The 11,497-nt window shown below is 41.8% G+C and overlaps 1 protein-coding gene across 1 annotated transcript in view; it reads left to right on the top strand.

Annotated features, from left to right (window-relative positions):
* The first annotated feature begins 7,411 nt into the window (after window positions 1-7,411).
* The window catches only part of atp2b2 (ATPase plasma membrane Ca2+ transporting 2), a 71,994-nt gene continuing 67,908 nt past the window's right edge, over window positions 7,412-11,497 (top strand). Inside the window, 1 exon segment of the mRNA XM_034218903.1 lies at window positions 7,412-7,610. Coding sequence (XP_034074794.1) covers window positions 7,412-7,610 — 199 coding nt within the window.

Genomic DNA, 11,497 nt, shown 5'->3' with positions numbered 1-11,497 from the left:
AAAGATAGTCCATTGGAGAGACAGTGTTTCTGTACACTGCAGACAATCTAAAGAAGCAGGTGGAACTGACGAGAGAGAGATGGAGTCATCCACTGTAGCACACCTTGACATATTTTTGTGGCAATGTGTGTCCTCCCCTTTTCCGGGGAATTGTTCATAGATATGAAATGCTGGGTCCGTTATGGCTCCTTTATTTGCACCAAAGGCTCGTATCTCTCTGTGCCTCCTCCTCTAACCCAGTCATCTCAGAACCATAGTATATAATTACCTGTTCTCACTTTCTTGCCTCTCAATCTCACTGTGCAGTGACACACAGTAACCCTGCGGCTGTCGGGGTTGCCTGGCCAACTGCTTCTCCTCAAAACCCCCTCACAATCTATAAGCCGACATAGCACACACATGTAAACGGACGTATGTATTTGTACGTATCTCTTCCCATTTTCCCTTCTCTCTGACTCATCCATCTCTCTCCCTTTTTGCTCTCCACTTTTTCTTCTCCTACGCCTGATATGTGTCAGAGCTGCAGTCCTTTTTTCCCGAGCTCCTTTATTGGTTTCCAAAATAACCTTTTTCTTCGATAGACTCTGTCTGCTGCCCTTAGTTAGCGTGACAGCTGCTTTCAACTCAATTAAACAGCACTGATGGGGGCTGAAAGAAGGCTCTCCGTGTGGTTGTTATACAGTAACCATGCACCTCAGAGACAATTTCAGTTAACGCGGCTTTCTCTTCTCGTGCGTGTGCTTTTGGGTAATGCAATGCAGCTGCTGTCCAACGCTTGCTTGCGCGTGTTTGGGGATTCCCAAATCATTGTGTAACAGCTTCTGCTGCTAAGCTGACGCACTGAGTTCATTTCAGATCCCAAGCAGCACTGAAACGTATACAGTTTGTATGTACCCTAACACACTGTTATTACATCGAGTAGACTTTAACTTTAGTGATCTCTGCCTTAGCATTAGTACACCAAAAAAACAATCAACTATGTAACAGACACAGAATCAGCAAGTCCCTTCTTTTGTATATGTTGTAGCCTACAAAGAGTAAAAGCACTATAAGGAAATCAGAATGTAATACAGCCCCATCCCAAAGCATTGCTCTAAATCCCACCTATGTGGAGATTTGTTGTCAATGAGCTGCTAATTTGCCATAAATAAATTAAATTAAGCTGGTCGTGTATCGATTGACATCGTGTTCATGTCATTTGTTCCCTCCAATATAGAAACCTTCATATCAAGATACAAACACATCCTTTAATATTTACAGACATGCAGGTGTGCAGAGCAGGTCAGTGAATTCTCCTGCACATCTTCTTATTGCAGGCAGGGGGCGCTGTGTGCCAGCGCTGCTGCTGCGGCTGCTGCTGCAGTGGGCACAGCTCCTACCTCAGCTCTGCTCACTGTGCTCAAGGACATTTTGACACAGGCAGAATGCGCATGGCTTCTCTGTGGAGGACAGCAAACTATCCACTGCTTGTCAGACCAGGAACTTCGCCTCAAAGGGAATGCAGCAATTACTGTAGAGCATGATTCATCATTAAGACTTGTTCTTTATAATTACATCGGAACAGAACAGAGAGCCAGCAGACAGCTCACTGGGCAATACATGGAGAGATGAACATGAACGGGTGATGCTAAAATAGAATACCCAATATTATGTTGCACATACTGTGTGAAGTTGAACAAGCCTTAGTTGAAGATCAATTATGAAGAAGAGACTGTGATGATGATGATGAGACAATTACATTTTTTTACATAACATTTTAAAATACAATATAGCGTCAAAAGTGAACCTTAAGCTGAATGCCCTAAAATAAAATCTTCAATCTTGACAAACCTCAAATAGCATTTGGAAATGTAAACTAAAAGCAGGTAGTTGTAGCTGCCATCGATGATGCACTTAAGGAAATACAGTGCCCACGCAACAACACCTTCAAGTACAGAAAGGTTGCTAAGTAACATTCTAGCACATTTTCCTTTAGTTTAATATGAAGTAACTTAGAATTGACCATTTAAATTAAAAAAGCAATCATTTGAATGCTTGATAAATAGTTTCATTTATTGTTGAATAACAACGTTGCTCAAAACAAAAATGCAATGTAATAAAAACAAAAAGATAACTTGTAACCACAAAAACACTACAACTAGTTCTACTCAATCATATGCCATAAGTCATTGTGTGTGTAACTGCATTAACTGTAGCCCTTTCTGTGTCCCAGCTTGACTAGATCCCTGTTCTTTCAGCAGTTTGGTTCATAAGGAAGACCCTGTACAGTTTGTGGTCAGATGGTCTTAGCATCTGGCTGTGGAGCTTCACAATTTAATGTGGTTCCCATCTGGTGTTCAAGTTCATAAAGCGCAATTAAGTGTTCTTGCACTTAAGATAAAAAGCTGTTAATTATTGCAAAATCTACACTTTATCCTTGAGTCTTTGATCATATGTTACTCATTACTCACTGTCAAGCCATGGGGAGCAGGCCAGCAATTATGCAGGCAGACTGGCACGTAGGCAGGGAGGTAGACAGAAGAATATCACAGCAGGGAGGTGTTTCAGTCAGCTTCAGATAGACGGGTAAGCAGCGTACAGATTGATGGGACAATGTACAGACAGACGATACAAAGAAGATTGGGAGTGGTGGTGGTAATGGAAATATTCGAGACAGAATGTTTTTGCAAGATGCGAACAAAATCACAAAACACTCCATATCCGCAACACTTGAAGAGAAAGTTGCTCACCCTTTGATGTTTGCATTATTCAACAGTGAGGAAGAACCATTTTGACACACTGCCTTCATCATGGTTTTAACCATGAATGCATATGAAACGCCAACAAAAGCTCTACTTACAGCTGACCTCCTTTTTTCAAAGAAAATAGAAAATCAATTATTTGTGGAAATACCTTATATGCATGTAAGTGTGTCTGTGTGCTTACATTATATAACATACATTATATAAAACGGAGAACATTGTTTTCCTCGAAGTTACTCAGCTCAGGCTTCAGCAGTGAAGCCTCTGTCTTACCTTTCCCTTTGCTATCCTTTCCCTCCTCTCTTCTTCCCATTATTCTGTGTATAACCCTTCCTCCATCTCTCAACATTCTCCCTCCCTTTAAAAATGATCTCCTCATTTCCCTCCCTCCCACATCTAGGTCTTCACACTCTTGCGCATGTCATTGTAAATCAAAGATAGGCAGCTGCACACCAGCAGAATATAACACCACCACCAGTCACTTCCATCACCAACATGCTAACATGAAGCTGGAAACACACTGCCTTACAGAACAGAACAGTTGTTGCAGCTTGGACATTCTGCAGTCAAATAATCATGTAATACTGCATTCCTACACACAATTTAAACGTCTTTCACACAAGACACATATTGTAACAGATGGAAGAATGACATGCAGTAAAGGTGGTCAGCTTGACATAAACAGTATGCATCACACTGTGTCGCTGGTTGACGTTGCTTCAGTTTGAAGCCTTTTTGATATTGGACAGTACATGGGACAGGATTGACGTTTTTGGAATAATGGTAATTTTGTCTTTTGTGATCATCAGCATTATTGGTTGTCTGGGCTTATGTGCCATGCCAGCTCAAACATTTAACAGCCATAACCGTCAAGGCGGTAGGTTTTTAATCTACAGCGCCCCGTGCCCTGCTGGTTTCCATTTTGCCCAGTATCTGACTAATTAATGGAGAAACTGCGGGAGACAATTTAGTAGGAAAGAAATAACTGCATTACTCTTTTTCCGTAGATATAGATAGTAGAGGTATTTAAGCAGTATGACTGGTGATGGATTACCTGTGTGATAGTTTCCCCCCTCAGCCATTTGATATAACAATACATACACACCGATACACACACATCATTTTCCCGTATAGCATTTGTTTTCTTTTATTTGACTGCTTGAGAGGATCTAGCCAGCACAGATGTCTGCATTGGCATAAATAGAGTAGCGACAATATGGATTGAACCTTTTTTGTCAGGTGATTGAGGGGGCAACATAAATGTTGGCGAAAAATCTCGATCAGAGAAAGATGCAGTCGGGCCACCTGCAGTTCTTTTATGTTTAATGAAATAAAGACTATTCAATACCCAACATTTCTAGAAAGAGTAAGGTCCTTTTGCCTTGGTTGGAAACGCTTTACAGAAATGTTTAACAGGTTTATTAGGACGCACCTGTCCAGGTGACATTGCCAATGCTGTGTAACTTTGTCACTTCAGCGAGGGCAGGAGCTCATTAACACACTGGACTGGTTCCTGTGGAGTTACAGATGTGTACTCACGTGTTGGCAGGATGTCACGCCAACCTGCTGTGACAAGGTCGGCGCCCCACTGTTCCGAGCGCTCTATTGTGTCGGATACTAGTCCCATCTTTGTCATTGTACTTGATATGTGCGTCTGGACACCTTGCTGACTGTGTCAGTCGGGCCACATCAAGCAGCGTGCCAACAGGACCAATAACCTGAGAGCGCTCACCGCCTCAGTGTTGCTGAGATTTATGTGCTGCTAAGTTGATTCCTATTGCTACTTCCAAGAAGGCATCAAAGGGCGAAGACAGCGTAATGTGCTACCCTGTCTTGTATTTCATTGTGCCTACCAATCCAGTATCAACCTGTATTCTAGCTTCTAGGAATTTGTATACAAGGAAAGCTCTCCTAGCGGTGGCGGACATACATAATATATGTGTTACCTGACAATTGTACTACAGGCAAACAACAAGGTAACATCTTTTTAAAAACACAACACTGACTGGGTAGCTCCATTATCTTTGCTGTAGTGAAAAGAATACAAAAGATTTCCCAGAGTGCACTGGCGGTAACAAGGAACATGTTTAAGCTTAACAATAGGAAATCACAACAATGCAGCGTCTTGCTTCTGCTGGTTACACTTTAACTGAAACTGTACATACACATAGTATTTTTAAGATTCAGATTCTGTTTCATAAAGCAGGCATTTCACATAGTGAACACTGTTGTGTGATGAGAAGCAGAGCATGAGCAGATTGTACAATAAAACATTAATGACCAAATCCCTCATTATACGATCAACTGTTTTTTAAATTAGTGCAGCGACCTGCCGTGTTTTAAGTGCTGTTATTTTGACGCATTTTAAGAATATACCTATAGTCCTTAGATGACCCTCACTGTACTAATGCATTATTACTCTTTGGAGAACAAAAAGAAGAATTAGTTGCAGCATTAATACTGTACATTACAGATTATGAAAAGACGGCATCGCCAGACAGTTTGTGTGCTTTATTGATTTACTGTAGCCTTCAGCATAATGCAATACAGTGGTGACTTGATTCCAGGTCTCCTCTGAGTGACTGGGAATTGATGTAGATCAGTCAGAGGTTTACTGGTCACTGGTGTCATTGACTGAAGATGGAGGCCCACATACTGGTGATAATCAATTGTGTATTGATGGTGTGGGTCTAAGGACATTGTGAGACACTGATGACTTAAAGGAAAAGGGTGGTATTATACTATATTTCCATATTAGCAACCAATCTGATAGAAACAGTCACTTTTACTAGAACACGTCGCATATTTATGCCAGAACCTCAGACAATTGGCTGAAGCATCAGGTTTGAATTCTTATATGCTGCACAATCAGGACCAATTGTTGTCTTTATTTGTATCCTCATTAAAAACAACTTGGCACACCATGTCAAACAGGACAAACTGCACCTTAAAGACCATCATTTGTGAAGATTTGTCTGAACCAATCCCTTAACATGAATACATATTGCTTGTACTGCTGATTCCTCTGTGCCATAGACTTCTTACATATAAAAAACACAACAATGATGGTCAGCATTACACACTGTATAGTGACATGTCGCTTAATGTATTACCATGAACAGTGGCACTGTTATTTATTGTCCTGGTGCTGAAAACTCACTACAGCACCAATTGTTTCTTCAACCATGGCTGCTTAAGTAACTTTCTCTTAACTTTAGTGTAGTTCATAATGCATGATCTGTTTTAAATATGTACATCTTCAGTAAGAATAAATGATGGGGTGCCACAGACAGGGTAAGGAAGAAAAATAGTTTAGGATGATGGATCAATTGACTGTTTGTATTGGTCATTTCAAGTGTTAGCCAGCCTCTTTCTATGAATGTATTCCACAATAGTGCTATGCTTGCAGGTGATGTCAAATGCTCACAGACTTTGACTTATCTTAATCCATTAAATTACAGTGTAGCACCTTAACACAGTAAAAGTCTCTTCTCTGAGCCGAGTGCTGTTCTGAGCCAGAGGGCAGGAGACATGGAGTGAAATCATTAATGTAAGGTATTAAAAGACAACTGGCAGAGAGAAAGGGATCACTGAGATTGAGGGACTGCATAGGAGAGGTCACTCGCTCTGAGAGAATGAGGAAAACTTGAGGTGAGATAGCAGCAACAGCTCAGCCCATCCTCCCTGTGACAGCGCAGCGTTACGTGCTGCCTCTCCGCTTTGTCGTCAGAGCAGCCCCAGCCTCCCGCAAGCGCACAACTCCTCTCCGCTCTGCACCAGAACGGAGCATCCTCCTCTCTCCGCCCTCCTCTCTCTCTCCCTCTCTCTCTCTCTCTGTCTCTCCTTCTCTCTTTCTCTCTAGCAGTCGGTGTGTCCTCACAATGAGTTTAGCATCACCAGTAGCAGCAGTAGATAGAGACATCAGAGCCACAGTCACTGCAGCAGCCAGGAGAGGCTGTCCTTCAGCCGTGCACCATCTACTGCTGCAGACACCCCTGCTCTGAGAACGCACCGCTCATTCTTGTGCTCTCTTTCTGTTTCTCTCCCTCCTCCTTCTCCTCCCTCACCTTCTGTCCTCTTTGAATTCATCTCTCGAATTCACCCCTCTCTCTCTTCTTCTCTCTCTCTGTAGCAGTGATGGGGAAGACCACCATGTAGAGACAGAGAGGCAGTGGAGGTAACAGCAGAAAAGCAAGAATGGGAAGCCACACATGGAGCGGGTCTGGACTGCAGCCGTGGTGAGCCTGAGACCGACAGGACTTGCAACCGGCAACGTTTCCCTTCTCAGGACCTGACCACTGGGGCTGTCCAACACTCACCTGGATGCTCCTCACTTGTGTTCCGTCATCCCCTCCTCTCCTCGTTCTCTGCTGCTCTTTCTCCTCTTCAGTTTCTTCTCTTTGATGGTTTTTGGTGGGAAGATATCTGACAGTCTCTCTGAAAAAGAGAAGCTGCTTATCGATTGATCCCCTCGGATTCCCCCTCCTTTTTTAATCTCTCTACCTGCCTCCTTTACCTTAGTGACATTCTAATTTCCCTTTTTTTTGTTTTTGATGCCTGCCTCATACCTATTTTGGATTTTGTTTGGATGAGACTGAGCTCATCTCTCTTTTTAATTGACCTATAAGCAATAACAAACACTTATCTAACTGACTTGATTAGCTGTCATCATGGGGGACATGTCGAACAGCGATTTTTATGCCAAGAACCAAATAAATGAGGGCAACCATGAGGCGGGCTTCGGTTGCTCGGTCATGGAGCTGCGCTCCTTGATGGAAATGCGGGGCCCTGAGGCGGTGGTCAAGCTCCAGGACGACTACACCGGCACAGAGGGGCTGTGCAAACGACTGAAAACCTCACCCACAGAAGGTAAGACCCATTGCTTGTCTCTGTATGTGCTTTGGTGTGCATGTGAACGTGTGTGCACTGGTGTGTATCATATGACGGATCTCATATGGATGTGTTCTGCTGTATGTTGAGCCAGTCTCAAGATTGGTGTTAGATATTAACTGTTGGTTTGTGTGGGGATCCTTATCTATTCGGTGCACCTTCTTCATAGGATCAATGGTATAAGCTGAGAAACATTGTAAGGCATCTTAAGAAATGTACAGTGTGACAGTATTATGCATCAAAATCTCTCTGGACAGTTAAGCACCCCTCTTAAGTCTTCTGCCTCCATACAAGTCCCCCCTCCCTGCCACCCACTACATCCTCCCTTGTCATTCTTCCATCCCATCAGCCAATCAGCCAGAGCCTTATTAAGGAGCAGGTTTCTGGGTCTACATGTTAGAGGTTTTGGCCACGTGGGATGTGCTTTGGCGTCTGAAATGATGCACTTAGTGTGAAAGCAGTAATACATATATAGGAAACATGTAAAGCACCTGTCTCCTATTATTTCACCTTCATATTTAACCCTTTAGTTATATTTTAACACACTTGATTAATCCCTTAACATGTATTTTCTGACTTACCCACCTGACCCAGGTAATGATATACTTATTGTTATTGCAATGCATATATACTGTTAAATGACCTGACCTTTACTTGATTTACATATTGCATAAATTAATTTTCTGTTGCTTAGTACAGCAAGCATACACAAACCAGACCTCTCTAATGGATTCATCTGCATATTAAATATTTAGATCCCTGTTATATTCATCCACTCACCGTCCCTGTTGTAGGGATCAATGATTAATATTCATGTAGTGTTCACCTGTGTGACATCAGAGGTAACCTGTAACATAATAGGTTGATAGCCGGAGAGGATTGTGTTCTCTGGTCTTCTCATCCAATAGAACCACTTCTGGGTCAGTCGGTTGTAATGCCTACAGCAAGACCACGGCAGAGTACATTTACAAAATGTTCGTGTCACAAGAGTTGAATAAAGATCGATCGAATTGGGCTGAAAAGAAAAATGATGATGAACATTGTCTCAGATGCCGTGCCTATTGCTAGTCACCATTTGCAACACCATTGTGAAAGAATGCCTGCAGTGATATAGCAATAGAGAAAGGAAACTGAATTTGAAGTAGCAATGAAAATGATCATAACAGACACAATTATAATTTCATTATCCCATTCACATGTGCATCCTGATTAGATACACAAACATTAAGTTGTATTAGTGCGCTTAAAACTAATTCAGGATCACAGCCTGTAGACTTGCAATAAAACTAAAATGAAAGTAATTAAACTTGTATAGAAACATGAATTATTCAAAACACTGCAATTGCAAATGTGTGTTAGATAATAATTTGATGTTGGAATATAGTGGATTCGCAAGAATTCATTGTGTTTCTGTTGCAGTCCTCCGTGTCGACCAATGAGGAGCTTCCATTGAATAGTTTGACACGATGTTGCTACTGCAAACAAGCACAATGCTCCTCTTGTCTCCTCCATGATTATAATTATTTATTGTTAAGATAAATACTATTATCGTTCATTGAAACGTTCACTTAGTTGAAACCGAGTAATGGTATCTGGTGTTGCTATTTGCATTCGCGACCCCAGGTGTTCATGCTGAGTGGATCCCCTTGTGGGTGAATGGTTGCTCCACAGAACATATGTTACCTTCGAAATACGATCGTGGTAATTTTCCTTGAAGGTATTCTGTATTGCTTGCTGTCATCATGTGTGTTGTGTGAGTGGGTATGTGTCCCAGCGAGATGAGGTTGATGGTATGAGGCCCTGTACATGGTTGATCGAATAGCCCTTATAGTGTAGCCTATGCAAGCCCTCTCTCATGATACTAACATGAAAATCTATAGTCCAATATGCAGCATATATATGTGTAATGACTCTGGAAGTACAACTATGCACCCAGTTAAGAGGTTTCACTCTCAATCACATGCATTTAGATCGAATGGGCACCAGGCTACTGCTACACTCGGGCACAGTCAATGAATGGAAATACAATGAATTATAAACTGCTATAAAGCTCACACGGCACACATTATGCAAAGAACATAACGCATGCAATGCAATAGCTATATTTGGGAAAACATATTAACGTTTTTAACAATCTATACGTTTTTAACAATCTATATGTGTGGACGTTAAAGAAGCTTCCTTTAAGACATTTCTTTGAGCATTATTTTGTCAATCAATCATTTTTAAAGGTTTAATGACCCCTTTGGATACATCATTTTCCAAACCCATAGTTTTGCACATGAATTGAGGTTGAACACAAACATCCCCTTGTTCTTTATATCGGCACCCAGCGTGTAGTTACCTATGTGTTGCCTTGTAGGTGACTGCGGGGTGAAGAAGCTAGGGTTTTCCTCAGGCATCAAGCGGGTGAACATCACTCAGAGGCCAGATGGGATGTAAGGCAATTGCTTAGTTTACGAGAAAAGGCCTGCTTCTCCCGAGAAAGAAGAAAAAGTACTCCCCCTTGAACTATTTTCTTTACTGTAGACATTCCAGAGCTGCAGTACAACGAAGCTGTCCTCCAGGGTTGGGAGGATGGAGAGGTGCTTCGGGCATCGATAGTCTTTGATGTGGTGAGAAAGGGAGGGCAGGGGTTCTGAGCGAAACCCGTACAGGGTCTGAGCTATGGGTCTGAGAAGAAAATACGTGTGGAGCCACATTATATACAAGCAGTCTGTATATCTCACTGTAAAACTGTGTAACGCCTTTAAAATAGCTATATCACATTTGGGTAATCCGTAATTGAAAAAAAATGCATCACCAATAATTTGCTCTAAGCTTAATATGATACAACTCAGATATTAATTCCTTACATTTATTATAGCGCTTTTCCAGATGCTCAAAGCGCTTTACAAATACACATTACACACATGTAACGGTCATGTACTGTCGACAGTACCCACAGGAGCGAATTCGGGTGAAGTGTCTTGCCCAAGGACTCAACGGCCTGACGCAGTAGCGGGTTTCGAACTGGAGTTCACCAACGCCACCCTTGATCTGATTATCAACACACAGCCCACTGCGCCACTCTGTCCCATATTGTATTTTGTGGCTATATAAAGTAGGCTACACTAAGCCTAATAGTATTATAACTTAAGCCTAATAGTATTGTAATCTAAAGCAGAACACCCACCAGCATGCCTACACATTCGGCCTGATATCACCTTTTTTATAATTTCAAGTTTGCTATAAACATTCCATTAGTTTGACTTTAAACAAAGTCACATGTTCAGCTCATCTTCCCTTTGGAGGATGATTTGCCTCCCACCACACACACTTCACCTCCATCACCTACAAATCTTACTCGACATCACATCCCACCCAACCTACAGATATCCTATCAGCAGCTTTTTGGTTAGGTTCTTACAAATATCACAAGTGCAGCAAAACGATATGGAGCATGTCATGATCTTCAACCTAATATAAGAATGTTTACCTTATGTTTACATGTAATCTGTATCAAGATTTCAATATGAATTGTTGTCCATGCCAGGTTAATAATATAGACACCAACACCTTATGTCTCCCATTCACCTTTGTTATCTTCTTCCACACCCTCCAACAGGCTCCTAAAATAGAAGTCCCTTATTTGTGTCTGTAGACAATAGCAGGTTTGTCTGGCTTTTCGATGTGCATGAGACTCCAACCGTTTCATAATTACAGAAGAAGAAACAACGACTGTAAGAAATATCTAGACAATACAATGTTTAAACAACTGAAACTTTCATGGTGCTTTTTTGGACTCTCATGTGGCTAATGGCACAAAGGATGGAAATGTTAAACTTCGTAGAAACCAATACTGGCTGTACCCTTCTCCATAGCAA

The sequence above is a fragment of the Gymnodraco acuticeps genome, unplaced genomic scaffold (genome assembly GCF_902827175.1).
Source record: "Gymnodraco acuticeps unplaced genomic scaffold, fGymAcu1.1, whole genome shotgun sequence".
Taxonomy (NCBI): domain Eukaryota; kingdom Metazoa; phylum Chordata; class Actinopteri; order Perciformes; family Bathydraconidae; genus Gymnodraco; species Gymnodraco acuticeps.
This window is presented reverse-complemented; position numbering and strand designations above follow the sequence as displayed.